The 22,229-nt window shown below is 40.4% G+C and overlaps 1 protein-coding gene across 1 annotated transcript; it reads right to left on the bottom strand.

Moving 5' to 3' along the window:
• Nucleotides 1-5,056: 5,056 nt before the first annotated feature.
• cdh26.1 (cadherin 26, tandem duplicate 1) lies at nt 5,057-21,829 on the bottom strand. The gene is made up of 18 exons (XM_018756563.2): nt 21,638-21,829; nt 16,759-16,800; nt 16,559-16,651; nt 16,307-16,462; nt 15,720-15,867; nt 15,352-15,524; nt 13,432-13,560; nt 12,532-12,717; nt 11,956-12,224; nt 11,670-11,812; nt 10,962-11,186; nt 9,950-10,171; nt 9,536-9,663; nt 9,030-9,113; nt 7,821-7,892; nt 7,346-7,420; nt 6,958-7,029; nt 5,057-6,130 (listed from the first exon to the last, which is right to left on the bottom strand). Exons 1-18 carry the CDS (start codon nt 21,671-21,673, stop codon nt 5,906-5,908), a joined length of 2,478 nt encoding a protein of 825 aa, XP_018612079.2. The 5' UTR covers nt 21,674-21,829; the 3' UTR covers nt 5,057-5,905.
• Nucleotides 21,830-22,229: the final 400 nt, after the last annotated feature.

Raw genomic sequence — 22,229 nt, 5'->3', positions numbered from 1 at the left:
GTGGAAATGTGTGCTGTGGTCAGATAAGTACATATTTCAGCTTGTTTTTGGGAAAAATGGACATCGAGTTCTTCGTGCCAAAGAAGAAAAGGACCATCCAGACTGTTATCAAGGAAAGGTATAATTTCCAGCATCTGTGATGGTATGGGGGTGCATCAGTGCCCAGGGCATGGGTGACTTGCACATGTGTGAAGGTACCATTGATGTGGAGACATCTAGTGGGAGTGTAGAGAGATGTATGCTGCCATCAAGGCAACATCTTTTCCCAGAAAGTTCATGGTTATTTCAGCAAGACAGTGCCAGGCCTCATTCTGCACGTGCTACAACAGCATGGCTTCGTAGACGCGGAGTGAGTGTGCTTGACTGGCCTCCCAGTATTCCACATCTGTCTTCTACTGGAAATGTATGGCGAATCATGAAGAGGAGAATAAGACAACAGCAACCACAGACTGCTGAGCAGCTGAAGTCTTGTATCAAGCAAGAATGGACAATAATTCCATTTGCAAAACTGCAACAATTAGTATCCTCAGTTCCCAAATGATTAAAATGCGTAATTAAAAGGGAAAGTGATGTAACATGGTGGTGAACATGCCTCTGTCCCACCTTTTTCAAAGTGTGTTGCAGGCATTTTCAGAACCGCTTGTCCCATACAGGGTCGCGGGGAACCGGAGCCCGCCCGGTAACACAGGGCGTAGATTCTAAATTTGTTTATACGTATATACAAAATACAGTTAAGTTGGTCAGTGAAAACATTGAAAATCTTTTCTTTGTACTTTTGTCAGTTAAATAAAGGTTCAAGAGAATTTACAAATCACAGATTCTTCTTTTATTGCATTTTAGAAAATATCCCAACTCTTCCGGAGAATGGGGTTTGTACTTCTATTGTTTTTGTTAGTGATTCTAACTGCAATTTTCTAACACCTTCAGAGACTGGAGACTCCATTCTCCAATAACCTAAGGCAATACTTTGAACTCTGCAATTAGAAGTTTGGGGTCATGTAGGAGAGACTACAACTGGGTCCACATACTATATACCCAATAAGGAATTTTTCCTCACACCTTCAGGCTGACCTCACAATACATATCTGCAGGGTTGTGTCCAGGTCTAAAATAGATACGTTCTGAAGGGGCTTTTGAATTGGTTTATCTGAGCAAAACAACATATGACATGACAAGTATATTCAGGAGACATTTTTTCCCTTCCGTGGGCAGTGGCTTCCCAATGTGTCAAGAAGGAGGCAAAGATCTCTGAGAAATGGCATTTGTGACACAAACTAGTTGCACTGTGAATGTCACTTTTTGCTTCCCTTTTGACAGTTCTCAGTGTGCTGTCTTGTTTAGGAAAAGCCCCTTTGGCTGTGGCACCCAGACAACATCACAGGCCTGTCAAATGTCATGGGAGTCACTTGAGGCTATCACTGAGTTATTTCATCCACAGAGAGCATTATATTGACAATAAAAAAAACTGTTGTGTCAGCCTGCTTGGATGCCAGGTCCAGTATTAAATTTACATTTATTTATATAGCTGACGAGGGGGTGCGGTGGCGCAGTGGGTTGGGCCGTAGTCCTGCTCTCCGGTGGGTCTGGGGTTCAAGTCCCGCTGGGGGTGCCTTGTGGCGGACTGGCGTCCCGTCCTGGGTGTGTCCCCTTCCCCCTCCGGCCTTACGCCCTGTGTTGCCGGGTAGGCTCCGGTTCCCCGTGACCGTGTAAGGGACAAGCGGTTCTGAAAATGTGTGTGTGTGTGTGTATATAGCTGACACTGTTCTCCAAAGCAACTTAAACGTTCAGTTTCTTACAATCATTAGCTATTCATACAGTTGGAAAATTTTACTGGAGAAATTCAGGGCAAGTTCCTGGCTCAAGGGTACTACAGCCAGAGGTGGGCTTCCAACATGCAGACTTTGGGTCCAAAGGCAGCAGGATGAACCTCTGCACTACCAGCTGTCCCAATGCCATTATTTCTTTAGTCACTTTGTCACTGACCTACAGCAGTACCGAAATGGCATGGAAAGTGCCAGTCATACAATACAGCCACAATTTTACAGCTGCTGGCTTGTTCCAGGAATTCCTTTGCATTGTATCTGATGGAAAAATAGATAAACTAATGGCAAGTCACATAGGCAACACTCCAGAAACCCCAACAAACCCTAATTAGGGCAAGCTCCTACTAACTAGACCGTATCAAATAACCTTTTATACTTTGACTGAGTTTATCACTGTGCTGCTGCATGATTTATGTATCATCTCAGGACAGCTAGGCACTGCCAGAAAGGGTATGAAAAGAGTCTTTCAGATGCTAGATCAATATACTAATCTTTAACAGTTATCAAAAAAAGTTTCTCCAGAAATCTCATTTTGTCCAGAAGCAAATTTTTACACTCATGACATGTATTTTTAAATGTACAGTCCACAAGCAAAACAGAGGTTCACATTTATTCCAGGTTAATATTTCAAATTTACACACACCGCTTTCTAAACCTCAGTTGCAGAATTGATTGATTGCATAAATCAATGTTTGGCAAAAATCAGATTTTAAGTAGCTCTGAAAGTGAAATATCAATATGTTTAAGGAATGAACCAGTATAACCACCTGTATATAATATATTATTATTATTTAATCACGGGGGGGGGGGGGGGGCACAGTGGCACAGTGGTGCAGTGGGTTGGACTGGGTCCTGCTTTCTGGTGGATCTGGGGTTTGAATCCTGTTTGGGGTGCCTTGCGATGGACTGGCATCCTGTCCTGGGTGTGTCCCCTCCCTCTCCAGCCTTATGCCCTGTGTTGTTGGGTTAGGTTCCGGTTTCCTGCGACCCCATATGGGCCAAGCGGTTCAGAACATGTGTGTGTGTGTGTGTGTGTGTGTCTTTATATTTAATTTGCTGTCCAATTTATAAATATTATTTACTAATAAACCGACCATCATAACTGCCACCTTGTATTTTTCTTGAGCAACCATCAATCAGTTAAATCATGGAAAATATAGAATTTAAGGTAAACATGTAAGGTAACTTGGACCAGCGGACACTGCAAAAGCTTTGTTTGTTATCTTTAGCACAAGTCTATCATCATATTGTACACACACATAGTCTGAACCGCCTGTCCCATTTGGGCTCACGGCAAACCGGAGCCTAACCCAGCAACACAAGGCGTAAGGCTGGAGAGGGAGGGGACACACCCAGGACGGGACGCCAGTCTATCACAAGGCACCCCAAGCAGGACTCGAACCCCAGACCCAGCAGAGAGCAGGACCCGGTCCAACCCACTGAGTCACCACGCCCCCTGTCATATTGTACATATGAAGCAATATATGATTCAGTGATGAGTTTTATCAGTCTCTTAGTCAGGGAGAACCATGCGGACTCCACATGGACGCTGATGGATTTAAATCCACAATGAAAGCACCCTGGTACTTTGATGCAACAGCGTCACCACACATTGAAATGGCATTGACAATGACTCTGACATTGAAATAATGTATTTTTGGGGGTTGTGGCAAGAGAAAGGTTAGTAATCATAGTATAAAAACATTCTAGCATTCAGTTATGTAGGTGGGAATGAGCACAGATTTCCTTGGAAAGGGCTGCTGTCATGGGGGCGTGGCGGGTTTGGCTGGTACCTGCTCTGTGGCGGGTCTAGGGTGCCCTGCGATGGTCTAGTGTCTCGTCCTGGGTGTGTCCCTTCAGCTTTGTTCCCTGTGTTGCCGGGCAGGCTCTGGCTCCCTGTGACCCCTGCTTGGGACAAGCAGTTGTTGATGTCGGTTGGGCTGCTGCCATGAGTTATTTTCTTCCATTTCTGTGCAGTGAATGTGGTTCCCCAACATTCCTGACACTCCCTTGTGAAACCAGTGTGAAGAAAAAGTTGATTGTAGTAAAGTCTGACTGCTTAAAGTACAACTGCTTTCATAACTTATGCCTTAGGACATTGCACTAAAGTCTATCTATCTATCTATCTATCTATCTATCTATCTATCGACAGTTAAATTGCTGCTCTTGGCTTTGCTAGATGTCATGCTGACATATTCAATAGGTACTGGTAATGTAGCATATAGGGCTGTCATGTAATACTTTGAATCATCCCAGTTCAAATCTCACTCCTGCTATACAGTAGTAACATATTGCTGTATAGATTGGTAAGTCACTGTTAACGTGTTAAGTCACTGAGGACAAAGTTGTCAGCAAAATACATGTTAACATAATATAGGAAAATGTACAAATGGATAAAAGTGTTAAAAGATTACCATTTTCACAAAACTTTCCATTTTTTACTTGTAAAAAATACTAATTAGATATTAACAATTTTTAAGAGTATTTTAAATTTACAAACATTTTTAAAATACATAACCCAATAATAATGTAGTATTCTTTCCAATCACAAACAGAAGAGATCCTGCGTTTCTGGGGTCCAAACAGCTTAAGGTTAAACAGGAAAAAAACAAAACACTCTTAAATCAATGTGTTTTCCTCTTCAGTGTTATTTCAGATTAAAGAAATCTCATACAACAATGTGTGTAGATCAAAAAAACAAAATCTGCAATATTTATTGCCCACTGCCAGGTGTTATGGCATATTTGTTATTTACATAAACATCATTTGTTGTATAGCTATGCACAGTAAACATGATGAAACAGACAATGCATTTTACTGCAAATGTACACTTTTTTCACAAGTTATCAAAACACAAAATTAAACCCTTCACCCCATGTCCTCTTTTTCCATGCATTTGTCAAAATAGCACCGTAAATATGCGATTGAATCTGATTTTGACAAATGCATCACTTTATCCCAGCCTGAAGTAATTTCACCATACATGTCCATTGCTATCTTACTATTAACCCATTTCTATATATTTACAAAATTAATTGCTTAAATGAACGCAAAAAAGAAGAAAACATTTTGTTTCAGAATCAAATCATTTCCTTGACTCAATTTTAGTCTTCATATTGAAAATTGAAGATAATGTAAACAAGAATTTCTCACAGTTTTAAATGTGATTATTATATTTCATCGTAATAAATGTCACTGAATTTAATATTTTGTAGATGACAGTGACTGGGGGTTTGAATTTAGATGAATTAAATTTATGTTTGTGTTTTTAAAAATATTTGTCTTATTAGAATAATACAGTTTTCTGATTGTGTTATACTGAAATGTCTTTCAAATTTGATTTGTAAGAAGTATCATAACCTTACTTTCTGTATTCATTGTGTGTCATCAAAATGTAAAAAAGATGAAAAAACAACACTGATATGGGCAACGTGTGACAACATGAATTTTTGACTTGATCATTACAGCGTCTCATTCTAGAAGGTGGAAAAGGTATCATTCAAAACTGCTTCAGTAATACATTGAAAGGGTTGAAATGACAGAAGTGGAAAGGGATGCAAGCACTTCTTTTTTATTCATGGGTTCATTGTGCAACTGAATTATGCATAATACTATGTTTAAAAATGCACATGAAAGTACTCTTTATAGGTCTGTATAGACAGACTGGAATGAAAAGATTTTACATCTGCATCTGTTTTGAGGAGTCAGTTTCATGAAAATAATACAATAATCTCTGTGTCTCTGCCATTCCATACTTCAGAAAATGACAAAGTGAAAAGCATTATGTTGCACAAAAATCTGTTTGACAATCTAAGGATGTGGACATTAGCTTGCACAGGGGAATGTGATGGTTCTGTAAGTCATTGCTTGTGGGGAATGAACAAATATATTGAAGAAACAGCCTAATCACCCCAGCTTCTTTAACTTCATAAAGTGTTTGTTTCTTCTAGCACAACACAAGGCTCAAGACCTGCTCCCTAGTCTTGTTCTGACAGGTAACCACAGTAGCACTAGTACGAGACTTTCAAAAATTTTTTAAATCATTGAATTCAATGTTTTGACTTTGCTCAGAAGAGACAAAATCACATAGGTCGATCTTTCAGTTTCACTGGCACTGCTTTGCTGCACATGGCTCCCAGTGTGTTGAACTTGGGGCCCAGGTCCTGAAGGAAGTCCAGGTTGTCTCCATAGTTGCTGAAGGACAACTGGTCCAGAGACTGGCAGGTACTGCCTTTGCCCTCAAAGGCATACTCAGTTGGATTGTACTGCAGTACTTCTAGATGCCTTTCTTCCACTGCACTCAACCTCTGAAGAATTAGATAGACAAGCTGTGTGACAAACAATTCCCAACTTGAACACAAATATCATTTACGAAAGACTTTTTGGTGCCTTTTAAAACTTTTTCTGCATTGTGTTCTTTATTTTTTTTTCATGGAAACAAGTGCAATCTCTATAGAACGAGAACAAATTGTGCATTTCTAAGAAGACAGTGGATGGAGCTATAAGATCAGACTTGCTTGACCAAGAGCATACAGCATTACCAGTTAAACTTGAAATGTCTATTTGAAAACACCCTTGAACTTGGTAAGTCAAATGTGCATGTTTATAATTGCCTCCCTGACTATTCAGGTGTTGTGTTCCCAAGAGCTTATATGCAAAATATCCTCCAGCATGTAGCTGCTTGCACAAGCACTGACTCATCCAGATTCAAAGTTAAAGATCCCATTAAAGGAGGAATTTCATACTGTTGACTGATCCACAGGTTTTTATCTGTTTCATAAATTTAAATGCTTACAATCACACCTAAAGCACAGTGTGAATACACCTGAGCAACCTGGGTAATAGTTCTATGGGATGAACTGAACAGAAGAGTGAAAGCAAACCAACCCATAAGTGTTCTACAGCTTGAATAAGTGCTGAGGAAGAGCTGAAAAAATAAATTGGCTCATTTTCTGATCAAACTTATTAACAAAATATCTCGTGGACAAAACTAGTTTCCAGGAAGTGACCTCAAACTTTTCACAGGTGCTGTATAAGCATATTAAAATGGTGAGTGTGGCAAAAAACTGAGTTATAAGACCAGTTTCCTGGCAGAACAGTGTTAACCAATGTGTGAGCAATTGTTGTTTCCTACCCTTTGAAGTTGAGCTGAGACGTTCCTCTCGGAAGCAAGGCTGAGTTGTCTACCAAGTCTCATTGTCCCATTCTGAAAATAACCAAAATGCTTTAGTCTTGTATGAAGTGCTAGTGACATTGCTTACACAGAGCTAACATTACTTATATAGAGCTAAAAGTAGATATATGACGTTAACAATGAAAGATGTTTGCACAGGGAATGGATGTTCCGATAATCACATTGAAATACATGAAAGAAGAAAAAATGTGCCTTTATAATGATGTATCATAACTTTCAAGTAGGTGCTTTATATTCTTTGAATCCTTATACAGGTTAAACAGAACATTAATTAATGTTTTGTTTAGAATATTTTAACCTTTATTGCTGCCCACATCAGGGTACTCACTTTGCTGGACATTGTCCTGGTCCACTGTGTGTCATAATTAGGCACCTGACTGGAAACTTCCCAATGGGTCGACCCCTTCGAAATGAATAATAAGATGAACTGGCTGGTCAAAGAAATATAACAAACAGGCCAAGACATCAGGTGGCATTAAATAAAACCGACTTCTGGATTAGCTGCTGCAGGGCAGTTTAACCACAGTCTTGGAAGAATGAGTCCAGGAAGTGTTTGCACATAATGAACTAGTTCATTTAACTCATTTTATTGACTGAGCATATTAAAATTCCTTTCTGTGTTCCTAATGGTGTAATAACAAAATGGGATACCTCCTGAACTTGGCCCTTAGTTGAATAGTACTGACTTACTAATTTGAAACACTGACATAAACTGGCAATTCATCTATAGCGCATCTCTATAAGGAATCACCCTATGAGGGCCACCTCTCCATCGTAAAGCTTTGGACTGATGCATCACTCACCATGCCATTCCCTTGGCTTCCCCATGTGTCATAACCCTGGCTGACGGGTGCAGCAGACATCTGAGAAGCGAACTGAGTGAATTGGCAAGAGGAAAAGGAGAGGTGTAACATCAGCTCTGGGCGTTGCTGCATATGTGTGCGGCGCAGGAGCACACTGAAGCAAAGCAGTTTCCTACAATCGAAAGCACTTTGATTGTTCTATGTACCGAAATATAGCTGTAATATTACCCAAGTATATACAGTAGAACTCATGAGAGCTCTTAGGTTTTTCAGTTGATTTTCTGTACAACTGGTCCCATCCTTCAAAGGTCTCCACCCAGTAAAAAGCATATATGTACAGCCTTTAACTCCCATGATGGAGCCGTACAACTTAACAGCCTGTGCATGTGGGTGGAAAACGAAACCTTTAACAGAAGATTGAGATGGTAGACCGATTGGCTAGGTTTCAGCTGTTTATTTACAGCATGACACTCTTAAACCAGTTCTACTACTGTGTTTAAAACAAATACTAAAACAGCACCACCAGTTCCTTCAAAACAGAAAAAGACACCGTATGCAGAAAGCATTATGTAAGTTCAGTAGAAAGAAATTGCTTTCTTGGACTCTGATTTTAAAAAAGTGTCCAAAATCATTAGCCACATTATATAAATGATAATAACAGGCACTTGTTAATGAATGGAATAAACTGTTTGATGGTAGTCCAGTACTGTTTCCTCAGACAAGCCTGAGACAAGCTTAAGCAAATAAAGAGAAATCCTTAAAGACATTTGAAGAGGGTGACAAGCCATAGGAATGAAAACAATAAAATTAGTGTGCACATGGCAAGGGAAGCAGAGCCTCTGCATTGGTGCCAAGCTGCCTTGGCATCTTTTGCCTTTCATTTGCATGTTGACGTCATTGTGTGTCCTGTGTGGGCTGGCTGCTCACTCGCAGCCAAATCGCACACAAAACCTGCTGGCAAGTGTGCCGAGTGCCCAAAATAGGCCTCGGTGAACGGTGAGTACAGTCGGCACACTTAGTTTCGCTGCTGTGGCTCATAGCGCCAGGTTCCGTACTAACTCTTGTCTTCAAATTGTTAGCTGAAACACACGTTACTATAAATAGAAGGGCTTTAGACACAAAAGCCCTAGATTTATAAAGCAAGTATGGCCATCAGCGTGAAATGAGGAAGCTGCCTCAAAACAAGCACAGCATGAAGTTTGTGTTCACCTTTGCTCCAGCAATGGGCGGGTTCTTTGTGTCTTCTTTGAACACAAAGCTGTTGGTAGGAGTCATCAGGACTGGTGGTTGGGCCTACGGGGAAACACAAATCAAATGACATGATTTTACAGTGCGGCTGAGCAGCGGAGCGCTTATGCTTCAGTGGCATTGAGCGTGCCACCCCACAGAGAGGAGAATCTGCAAATTCGGGATGTCTTTGGCACATTACACCCACACAGTGTGTTGGAATCTATCTCAGCTCTTAATTTCTAAGCATTACTGTTATTTAATTTTGCCAACAATTTGGACCCAGTTTATTTATATCGCTCAATACGTGATATTCATACGCTGTCTACAGGCTTCTTAAATTTGTGTATACACACATTTTTCAAAGTCACATAATGACAAAATCCAGCCCTGGAAATCATGTCCTTCTCCGGTTGAGCTGATGTTCACCCCAGATGATTTTTCTTTTCACCTGTAGCATTGGTTAAAGAACATAGTGTAGGCCTCACCTTGTATACTGAGCCCCCACCCTCCTCATTGTATTTGATCAATGTCTGACATCCCTCATCGTACAGGGTAATGGGTATGCGGTTCTTCTCCTCCCCACATTCACAGAACAGGCAGAATAAAAGCAGAACTAAAAGGGGGCAAATGACAGTTATTTTTATTATTGGTAATAATAATAATAATAATAATAATAAACAACAGTAGCTCATTATCCAATATAATGCTTAAGTACATGCCAAGGCTGCATATAAGAGCACAAAAATTGTGAAAATATAACAGAAACAGAGAAGAGAGCAGTACTACTACATTAATTCTGCTGAGCAGTACACCAAAAAACATATTTCTTTGAGCAATAATGCAAAATGAATTCGTATGAAAATGAATTCCTCTCTGTGTGTTTGAGGAGTTCAGCTTACGCAGGAGCATGAGGAAGGCAGCGATCAGGGCAAGGAGTCCTCCCAACCCCAGCATGGAGGAGCGGGACGCAAGACGTCTACACACTGAGCCCTCGCCGCAGTCGCACACCACCACGTTCAGGTCATACTTCTCACCCTTGCCCTGTTGGTCCTTGACGGCCAAGGGCACAGTATAGTTCCCATAGGCCAGGGTGTTCAGGCTGTGCAGGGTAGCACTCTCCCCTGGTGTCAGAGCACAGGGAAGGATGGTGTGAAGTGGGGACAGAGGAACACTTGACTGTAACCTCACCACCTAAGAGGTTTTTTTACACTGCACATTGGTTTTTGGGGCTCATCCTCTAAAGCCATCATTCTAAAGTGAATCTTGGATGAAACACTTGACATCTTAGCAAAACATTTTCTCTGAAAAATCCTTACTTGTTCTGTATAATTAGTCTTGCACCTAGCTTATCTTTGTGGATAGTGGTGCCAAGAACCACATGAGATTGACTCCCTAGCCAGCCCTAAATCACTCCTCTGCTTTGGGCAGTAACAGTATCAGTTTGGGCTGACACTGTATCTTCTAGTCCTCATATTTTATTGAAGTGTTTTTTTTTCTTTTGTGAGCCCCAACCATGAGGTAGACATGAGCCTCTCTGGAAATAAATATCTTCTTTGGGGTGGTTGCTCCTCAATGTACCTTGTGACTTCCTATTGCTGGCAGTATTCCGTATAGTGCTTTGGCTTGATTTCACATTTACATTTATTCAGTTAGCAGGCACTTTTCTCCAAAGCAACATACACCTCATGGAAAATGCAATGTGTATAACATTAGCAGAAAGAGAGACTTAGATGCAGCCCGTGATTCAAACGTACAGTTAGCTTGTTCCCTCTCTTACTTAATCTTTATTGTATTAATAAAATGTTGTACTTCAGTGGTCACAAGAGTCCTTGTTATTCGCCCACACTAGCAATCAGAGACATAAAAATTGCAAAGGTGCATTACTAGGTCTGCCATGCTGGCCTTACTCACCTGTGTCAGGGTCAAACTTCCATCGGCTCTGCAGCTCTGGGTCTTGTAGTGAAAAGGAGAAGGGCTTACTGAAAGGGTGTGCATCTGCATCGTTGGCTTTAACCACCACACTGTTCTCTTTATTCCCACACAGCACCACAGAGGGGTCCACCAGGACGGGTAAATTGTCATTGATATCTCCAAGGTGAACGTACACGGTCCCCGTACTTGTCCCTGGGGGCTTTCCTGAAGTCCACAACAAACAACAGGAAAAGGTTGGCTTGTGCAGGCACATACAAGAGATTCATGTTCAAAGAAGAGAGAATAAATTTACAGGATTGACTTATAGGTTTCACATTTTCACTCTCTCCATTGGCTTCCTGTGGCTGCCCATATCAAGTTCAAGACTCTGGTTACTGCCTACAAAACAGTAAAAGGACCACCACCCTGATATTTACAGAACCTACACTTCAAGAGTGTTACAAGTGCACTGCAAGAGTGCGAAGCTTCTTCCACATCTTGCAGTTTCATGGTGCCAAAACTGTGACATTGAGCAAGAGAGTGGTGGTTCATGTGTCTGCAACTATAACTCTTTCTGGTGAAATGTACTTTGTTTGAGTTGTACATTTCTGTAGAGGAAAGTATCTGCTAAATGAATAAATGCAAATGTAATGTAAATATTATGGGTCAAATTGAGACAGCCTGTAGTACTATAGTACTGCTACCTACCACTGTCAATGGCACGGATCAGGATGGTGTAGATGCTGTTGTTGACATATGGAGATTCACGGTCCATCTTGTGTACAGTTGTTATTGCGCCAGTCTTTTCATTAATTTTAACCCAATTTGCCGGATCCTGGGCTAATTCATACCTTATCAAAACAACCCAAAAGTGATTTCAACTTACTATTGTTCCAGTTATTGCTCATTTAGTCTCTGATTATTCAAAACTATAATGATGGCAATAATTTAAATGCAGTATCTCAGACTCCATACCTGAAACAGTCAGACTCACCTGATGCTGTCACCTTCTTCATCTGTGACCTCTGGTGTAAACAGCACAATACCAGGTTCACTCTCCTCCATTTGGTGCACATTATTTATTTTCTTTTTGAACTGTGGTGGATCATTAACGTCTAGCACGCTGACAAAGACGCTGACAGACTGAGGGGCTTGGACTTCTTTCCCTCCACCTGGAGTCCCTGATGCACAGACAAACAGAGGTTCCTCATTTTCCACCTCAATCCGCAGGTTCTCCACAGTCGTCTTCTCGTAGTTTTTTGCCTGAGAGTGAGACGCACAGAAATCGCTGTCACAACAAAAAGAAGAAATTTCTTGTTGCCCTTTATTAAATTGATTTACTGAAGTTTTTTCCCCTGTATTATAGTGTAGAAATTATGTTGGTAAATGTAGAGATGAATTTTCTTTTGAATTTTCATTGAATATCAAAGCAAACCTATAAAATGTTACTTTATTTAATTTTTCAAATCCATATCACCTTTTCGGGAGGTTCGATCTGTAATTGTTAGGTTTATTGTTTTCGATATGTCACCAGATACTGAAACAGATTTGAAATGACAGAAGTACTCACCTTAAGGACAGTGAGGACACCCTCATTGGTCTTTGGATCTGTTTCAATCTTGTAGTGACCATCATCATTGCCCTCCACAATTTTAAATTTCGCCCGGGACGCGGGTGTATTGGGTAGGTCTTTGTCTTCCACTTTCAGCCTGAGAATTTCCTGGTTGACAGCCAGCTCCATTACTTCGGCCTTATACTGCAAATAAACAGTTGTTGTAATTCAAGCTCTTAGCTGATGATGAGAAATCATACTACACCACATAAAGATCTGAAGTAGTACCGCCTTTACAGACAGAACATTTGAGCAGCAAATTTGAATTGCTGATCAGAGGTAAAGCGTCATTTTGAATACATTTACTGGGGAAACTGTGTGCCATATTTCTATTTCTACATAATGTAATAACATTCCAAAAATAAGGACAAATTCTAAGATGCTAATTTGCTTAAAATGAGTTGTGTCTCTACACCAATCTCAAACCCATTCTTTAACTTATAAATTAATTGGAGTCATTTTATAGATGACTTGGAGTCAGTCAACTGATCCAGTTCTCGTAAATGTACTCCCCCTGGTTTTTATACATGTGTGGTTCACATCTGATGATTTGGAAACATTACTCTGTGGTTGTGCATTTGGGCAAATGCTTGGTGTTCATTTCATCTTGGTTTAGCGTCCACTGGTGGGTTCAGACCTGCTGTCAATAGAGATTGTTGAGCCCCCTGTTTGCGATGCCGCTGGTGGGTGAGGGTTGCTACTAACAGTACGCACAAAAGCTTGAAAGTTTCTGGGAGGTGTTATACATGTTATAGGATTGACAAGTGGGTGCAAGTAGGGGCTTGGTCTAATAAATCCTTCTTAAATTTTTGTTTTTAAAAAAACCTCCAAATGGTGCATATTTAGAGTAAAACCCACCTCTTTACTGGTAAACACTGGTGCATGATTGTTGCCATCCACAATATTTATGTTGACTGTTGCAGTCGATGAGAGCGAAGGGGACCCCATGTCTTTTACTTCAACAAGGACTTTATATTTCTTTTCTTGCTGGAAGACATGTATACAGAGCATAGAAACACATGTTGCTTATGGTACAGTAAAATAGATACTTTCCAGTGGTCTCACCTCTCACCTGTACTGCACACACAACTGATCCATCTTCTAGTTCATCTGTTGTTATTTTCATGATTTTCATGTTTCAGTTTTCCTTCTCTACACTTTACCTGTGCTTTGGCGTATAGCTTGAGGTCTACTTCTTACCCTGCTACCCTCTGAAACCTTATTAGTCACACAGTCTGCACTTCCCCCAGCAATTTTGAACTGTCAAAAACATTTTCTAAAATTTAACTTTTATTTAGTAATCAAATTTATCAGATAATTTAATTAAAACTATTCAGTCTGAAAAAAAATTGTTAAATAATTTTAGGAAATAACCAAATGACTGCAGGCACACTCTGTGTAGAGGTCAACATTTCTTGTGCGGCATTTCATAAAACAAGTCTGGTCAGGGGATCTTGGAAACTTGGCCAGCATGCTGAAATCTGTTAGGATTTCCCAAGAAAAATAATTATACTACCTTTTCCAGTAAAAAAAGTCATGACATTTGCAGGTTTCCTCTGAAATAACCCTGATATTTGAGTAATCTGACTTCGTGGAAAACTGTCCTGATTCTTGAGGGTATAGGGTTTACTGCATTTTGTTCTGCGTGTGGGTAGCTTCAGTAATTCTGTAAAGCCTACAGAGAAGAAACTGGACACTTTCAGAAACTCAGTGTTTAAATATTTTGATTCCTGTTCGAACGAAATACAGTTGCATTACTTTTCATAGCACCTGTTGAGCTTAGAGGCTACTAGAGAAGTGTAGTCAGGATCTGTAAAATATTCACAACCAGAAAAGTCACAATTCAAATAAAGTTATATAATTTCCTGAAAACAGAAATTTTCCTGCTTTTCTCATTTTTCTACTACAGCTTGAGTGCCTCATAAGAGTTGTGCCTGAGGCTTCTCACCTGTTGGTGCTCGCTTTTTGGCATGCTTGTCATTTACGCCAACGTGAATGTCGGTCCATATGGCAAAGGAAACAAACTAACTGTACTTAAGAGTCATACGTCTGCAACGATGTCTCTCTTCCTCCTAATGTAATGCACACATTGTATTTTCTATGAGATGTATGTCCCTTTGGAGAAAAGCATCTGTTAAATAAATAAATGTAAATGTAAATGTACACCATTACTTCCAAAGCTGTATCGAGTTAGAAAATTATAGGATAGGACCGATGATGAAGGGGATATATACGCATTTGATCTAAAGTAAAATGTGTTAACTGTTAAAAACATTTCGATGAGAAAGGGTATTTTATCCTGTACCTGAACTACTCAGACAGACCATGCTGGTAATTGTGCTGTAATAGGACCCTTTAGTGCCAGAATCCCCCACCAGTCTCAACTGTATTTATTTGCTGAGTTGGCTGTCATATGTTTGCTAATTTAACAATTATGTACCTGCATGTGACTAAACTTTTAAAAATAAAATTAAATGTAAAAAGTGTTTTTTTTTTTAATATCTCCTTCAAATTGCTTGTGGATCCCTGTATTTAGTACCTTCACTGTTATACTTCAAGCCTCAGGACATTGTTAATGGGCTGTGACAAAACTGGCCATGTTGGCCTCCCTCAGTGAGCAGTGACAGACAGTGCAATCGTATGGACTAGTGTGGGTGACTGCTGGTGACTAACGTAGGTGACCAAATACTCATACGTTTACAGATGAGATCTCCCAGAGTTCAACCACAGTCATAATGTTGATTTTTTTCATGTCTTGTTACGAGTATGACAACTCACATCAGAGTTGAAGCAGCCTTTAAAAGTCAGCTGTCTCAGGTTTGTGTTTTCCACAAGTTTAATGTCAATCTTGGGCAACGCTGGTTCCTGGGACAAAATTTTCATTGTGTACTTCGAGTTCTGTGTGGCTGGATCATCAATATCAGTTGCTGACAAACTGATGGGCAAATCACCTGCAGCAAAACAGGAAAATCTGATGTCTTCCATCAGCTGTACATAGCAAGGTGTAAATAGTACTGGAGATAAGCCTCCTAAAGACAGTTGGATTGGTATGGGCATAATCTGTGAGAACTATTATGCTTAAATTGCATTGTAAGACCCCAGCACTCAGTTTAATATTATTTTCTGCTGGAAATGCATGCCCTTACCTTCCTTTGTTGTCTCTTTGACATTCACATCAATGACAGGTTTGTCAAACTTTGGTGGGTTATCATTGATGTCTTGTACAGCTACATCAAATGCAAGAGTTTTGTCCACTATTGTGTTGGTTGCCCGGTCCACAACATCAAACTCAATCTATTGAGAAAAAGATAATCCAAAGTAAGCAACTGTTGTTTTTTAATCATTTAACCTGAATAATGAATATCCAGTGGGACAAATAAAAATATATTCTTATGAAAAATAAAATTACATTCATATCATCAATTAATCTGATTGGATAAGATGCTTATAAAAGAGGAAATATTGTACAGGAATTCCTTTTACTCAAATTCCTTTCTAATTTTCAACAGTGGATTTTTATAGGTGTTAGTTTTGTAACGTTTTATGTTATACTTTAAGATTTAAATGCTGTCTGTATAAAATGTGAAACTGTATGTGTTCTGCAGTCTTTAATAAAGCTCAAGGCACTCTAATTCTGAACTAAGACAAACCTCACAACTAAAAGGGTTATACTATCCACCTCACAGTACATTTTGTCTGATGTAAATTGAACCTCAATTTATGAGGTGCTCACATGAAATGTGGGGTTTTTCTCCCGATCAATGGGTTTATGCACATAGACCATGCCAGTTTCATCATCTATGCTGAACACCCCCTTTGGATCTTTCGACACTCCCTGTCCACTGATGAAGTATTTGAGTCTGTAGTCAATCTCTTTGTCATTGAAAAGCTGTTGAGAAGAAACACACATGTGTGTTAGGGGACACTCATCAAAAGGTCCATGGTGAGACCATTATAAACAGAGGAGTGAAGCTGTAACTCTTACTTTCGTGGCCATTTTTGGAAATGGACCTTTATCCTCCTCTGTCAACTCAATGGTTGATAGAACCCATCTCCTTTTTGCTCGCCTCAGCAATTCCTTGTAAACCAGAAAAGATTTTAGGAAAGGGTGTTGTAACAAGCAGCTCCCATAAAAATTACATAAGTTCGGCATGCAGCACTGATTAAATGTAGCAGTATACAAACCCTCTTCTCCCGCTCATGGGCAAAATCAGGCTCCGCAGCCAGCTGATGAGAAAGAAGAGGCAAACTGTCATCAGTGAATAATAATACTCAAGCCATACATCACAAATCAATTGATATCAGGTGGTCAGTGAAGCACTAACTTATTATTACAGTAAGTGAAGGCTTGGTGCCCAGACTCTTTATTACACTTCAGATGAATTAGTTGAAAACTCATTGCACTTCTGTTCCATTGCAAAGGGCAGTTAGCAAAAAATCTTAAATTATTTCATCAACTTAAATTCATTACAATACAGAGGGGACTAATTAGTTGCCAAATTAAAAGTGTTTAGTTACTTTAACTGAGCGCACTGGTAACTCAGATGGGCATTTACAAACTGCAGCAGGTCTCCCGAGGCAAAGAGGGTGTACAAAAACACATTAATTAACCCTCTATTTCTGTAAACATTCACACTTCTACTGCAAAACCTGAAGTTACAAGGAAAACACAAACTCTTGAGGGTTTTTTAGAGACTAAAAATATTTACATTGCCGATTGCTCATAACACAGGGAAGCAGGGAAGTGCCTTGTGGCTTTAAAGTCACTACGCTTGTTAATTCTTCCATTGTCTAAGGAAAACATATTTTCTAAAAGTCGACTTTATTTTGTCGTTCATTTATTTTGTTGGGTATAATTGTGCAACTTGTTATGTCACATTTTCAGTTGCTGCGCCTGTCAGTTTCCTGGCAATCCTATCCTATTCTATCCTATAAGTGGTTATTGTCAAACTTTTGTCCATTGTCACTGTTTTTGGCCGTTTCCTGTGTGTTCTGGCTAAAGTTAAATATTTGGCATTTGCTGCACAACACGAACCTGCGGCAATATACTGCACTAGGCAGAAGTGACAGGGCATTTGTCTCCATTTGTGCGACTTTAAGTTTCTCTCGCAGCTCTCATCATGACAAAACTTGTTTCCAGGGATGGTTAGGGTATATCAATCATGTTTTACTGATATACATTTTTATTTTCCAATTACTGAAGTGACTGCAGTGCACCAGCAAGTTAAAATGTGGACCAGCAAGTCAAAATGAGAAATGTTTACTAAGATCTCAAAGGCAAGAGGACAATGCGTTGCATTCATATCAAAGTAAAGATCCTCTTTTGAGCACAGAAAGAAAAACATGTCCATCAGTATCTGACGTAAACTAAGCCAACAGCGCATATGGGGCCAGCGACAGTTTAAACAAAAAGCTGCAGTACTTAAGGTAAAGGCACAGTTTCAACGTGAACTTTTGTTGCACTGAAACCCATCCCACAGTCAAACAATGGCTTTAGAACAACAATAAAAGGTTCCTGAATTGCTGGCAATCAAAGTGACACACTAATCTTCCCGGTAAGCTGCATTCAGTGTAGAAACGGACTTGCTGAAGCAGTGCAGTGTTACTTTTTGAACAAGGTGAGACAAATACCTTGGGAAAATGATCAAACACACCATACACACTAGGGTTCGAGCCTTGCTTGGGGTGCCTTGCGATGGACTGGCATCCCCTCCAGGGTGTGTCCCCTCCCCCTCAAGCCTTGCGCCCTGCGTTGCCGGGTTAGGCTGTGGTTCGCCGCGACCCCGCTCGGGTCAAGCAGTTTAACACCACATTTCTATTTGTATTAAAAATGTGCAATTATGAAAATTGCCAGGGAAGTAGCAACTCCATGACAAAAAACAGCCTATATCATCCTTCAAGGGCTCATGAATGCATTGTCGGGTTAGGCTTCAATTCACGGCGACCCTGCTCAGGAAAGCGATTTCAGACAGTGTGCGTGTGAAAAACTTAACTTGCATTTCATTAAAGGCTGAATTGCTACATAAACACACCCACACACACACATTTTCAGAACCGCCTGTCCCATACAGGGTCGCGGGGAACCGGAGCCTACCTGGCAACACAGGGCGTAAGGCCGGAGGGGGAGGGTACACACCCAGGACGGGACGCCAGTCCATCACAAGGCACCCCAAGCGGGACTCAAACCCCAGACCCACCGGACAGTAGGACTGTGGTCCAATCCACTGCGCCACCGCACCCCTGCTACATAAACAATAAATGTCTTATATATGTATACTGTGTACGGGGGGCAGTGGCGCAGTGGGTTGGACCGGGTCCTGCTCTCCAGTGGGTCTGAGGTTCGAGTCCCGCTTGGGGTGCCTTGCGACGGACTGGCATCCCGTCCTGGGTGTGTCCCCTCCCCCTCCGGCCTTACGCCCTGTGTTACCGGGTAGGCTCCGGTTCCCTGCGACCCTGTCTGGGACAAGCGGTTCTGAAAATGTGTGTGTGTATACTGTGTTTCTGTGTGCAAATACGTATATTTGCAAAACTTAAATTCAAGGTTCCACCAGCTGCCAGTACACACACACACACACATTTTCAGAACCGCTTGTCCCATACGAGGTCGCGGTGAACCGGAGCCCACCCGGTGACACAGGGCGTAAGGCCGGAGGGGGAGGGGACATACCCAGGACGGGACGCCAGTCCATCGCAAGGCACCCCAAGCGGGACTCGAACCCCAGACCCACCGGAGAGCAGGACTGTGGTCCAACCCACTGCACCACTGCACCCCCTACCAGCTGCCAGTAATACATAGCATTTAAATTTTGTTTGTGCATTTAATTATCCTTATTAATACTGGTGCATTTATTCATGTAGTAGACACTGTTTCCAAAGTGACTTCCAATGAACATTATGTAGGAGTATTAGCACACACCTTATTCACCCAAGGTGACTACATATCCTCTTGCACCACCAAAGCGCTGAGAGACAACAATGTTACTCGCTGGGCATTTCCAGCAAATTGAACTGATTAAACCGACTGGAAAATGGGGCACAGACATAAAGAAGACTAAGAAGATAATTTAATTGAAATTATACAACCACTGCTGGAACAAGAAAAAGGTTGATAATGCAGAAGAAGTGCTGCTGCTGTTTTTGGATCAGACACAGAGCTTAAATTGCTTCAAGGAAAATTTTCTGGTTACTTAACTTCCATGCAAAATAGATTAAATGTCTTAATTTTTTTTACGTTAATGCGTTCCGCTCAGCATCAATGAGGCAACTTCTGATGACTAACATCATCTCAGGGATATAAAAAATGAGTGGTAATATCTCAAACTGTTTTCTGTTGGTTGCAGGTCTAGCTTCACATCCACTGACAGTCTTCTGTAACTTATACAAGTGTAAAGAAATATCTGCTCACGTAATAATGAATTACATTAATACAATATGGATATAATAATGTGCATTTATCCTGATGATTTGCAGAGTCTCATTCCAAAGATCTCAGAACATGCATAGACTTTACAGACTTTCGAACCTACAGTCTTTAGTTTTAACGACTACAAACTTCTTGCGCTGTGTAACCTATTCCGAGTCGAGCGGTCTCAGTTTTGTCATTAAGTCATAATGGCTACATTGAGATCAAAACAGTTGTTCTGAGTGGAATATATATAAAATATTTCTCTTCAGTTTTTCAGTAGCATAGCAACATCTTTTTTTTTTTTTTTTTAAATCTTTTAGTTGAATTTTGCATTTACTTTTGGTGTGGATTTGAAACTGATAATAATTTAACCCTTCTATGATAGTTCTTTTTTCAGTTTTTTTTTTTTTTTTCCATGTCTTAGATTATGTCTTCATTAAAAAGTCACTCATAATGTCTGTGCTACAGTACATTACAAGCAACCATTCTACTTCTGTGCTAATTATCAGTTCATAATGTTCCTAATATATATAAAACATCATGATTCATTAATATTTGTAGTATAGTATAGTATAGTATACCTGTTGTATGAATATAACTGCAAACAGTGCGTTTGCTTCCAAAGTTTTAGATCATTTTCAATCACTTCCATGAATTTGCTGCACAAAGACTATCTCTATTTTCATTGGGAACAGACTGATGAGAAAGCAGGTGGTATAATGGGCAAAGACATGGACTTGAAACCCGAAATTTGGCACTTCAGTTCGTACTTTGTGCTCTTACATTTATTCATTTAGCTGACATTTTTCTCCGAAGTGACTTAAAATCTTAAGCTACCTATAACTATTTTCTTATTTATACAGCTGGATAATTTTACTGGAGGAATTTAGGATAAGTACTTTTCTCAACAGTTCTACAGCTGAAGGCAGGATTTGAATCTGCAACCTTTGGGTGTATCAAACGTTTGAGTACGCTGCTTACCTTGATTTGAAAATACTTTGGACAAAAACTGCCGATGAGGTCAGTGTCGGTTCATTGGTTGCATCAAAAGTAGCTGTATTCATTGTACTTTTCAGCAGTGCTTTCAAACTGAATGTTCCCACAAAACTAAAACTAGAACTAAAACCGTAGCAATTGAGAAACAGGCTAAAACCTGCTGCAAGAAGGATTTGGTACAGCTGTATGTAACAGAAACAAAAGAAAAACATAACTGATCTATGAGATGTAAATGTGAGACATCTTAGAAGGAAGAAGACCAGTCGTATGTAGGATAAAAAAAACAAGTTATTTAACATCTCACGTGGTTATGCCTGGAAACAAAGTTACAGGTATTCCATTCATTATTTTATGCTTTGGGTAAACATGTTTTTATAAAACTCATGTCCACCAGTAGCTTTTCATCACTACATACAAACTGGCTTATTCATCGGGTTTCTCAAATATTGCAGAACATCTCCAACATTGAAAACTGAAAAACTTTGACTGAGCTTAGTCGAATTACTGGGGTACGTTTTTTTGCTGCTCTGGCACCTTTGCATCAGTTCTACTAGTGCACCGATGAAGGGTTTGGGGGGTGGAACAGTGTAATTGTTTAAAGAGACAACCTATCAGTCAGCATTTGATTTCAACCTCAATTTAAAAATTTCTAATGGCACTTACAACGAGAAGAAGGAGGACGATGGAGCCGCTCCACATGTCGAAAGGTCAGGAGACACACGGCCGTTTGCTCAGCAGATAAAGAGCTCGCTTGCAGAGCGCACAGAGGATCGAGATGAAGCCCAGAGGTGACTCCACCAACTGTGCCAGCCTCTGTGTGACACCTCCAGTCGACACCCTGGTGGAAACTGTTAGTGGAACTTGATCAAGTTACCAGATGCAGCCAGGGCAGAGTTAAGTAAAACTTCTATTCAAAGCAAGCCCCACCCTATGACAGCCAACACATTACTTATTTACATTCCCCGCAGCACAAACATCCACTCACTTTGACTAATATGTCAGGTACCCAGTGTAACGTATAATCTTGTGCTTTGTTTTGTTACAGTTTACCAACACTTACATTTATTATTTTTATTCTTGCGTGTGCAGCATATTTCAGAGATTCACACTGGTTCTTCATTGCAATGTTGACGTTTCCTGGGGGGATTTCTTTCTCCAGACTCATGGGCACAACATATAAGTACAATAGAAACAGCTGCCAAAGCTTGGGGGAAACATGTTTGGAATGGCGTTACGAGACAGGTGACAGACACAG

This window comes from Scleropages formosus, chromosome 2 (genome assembly GCF_900964775.1).
Source record: "Scleropages formosus chromosome 2, fSclFor1.1, whole genome shotgun sequence".
NCBI lineage: Eukaryota > Metazoa > Chordata > Actinopteri > Osteoglossiformes > Osteoglossidae > Scleropages > Scleropages formosus.
This window is presented reverse-complemented; position numbering and strand designations above follow the sequence as displayed.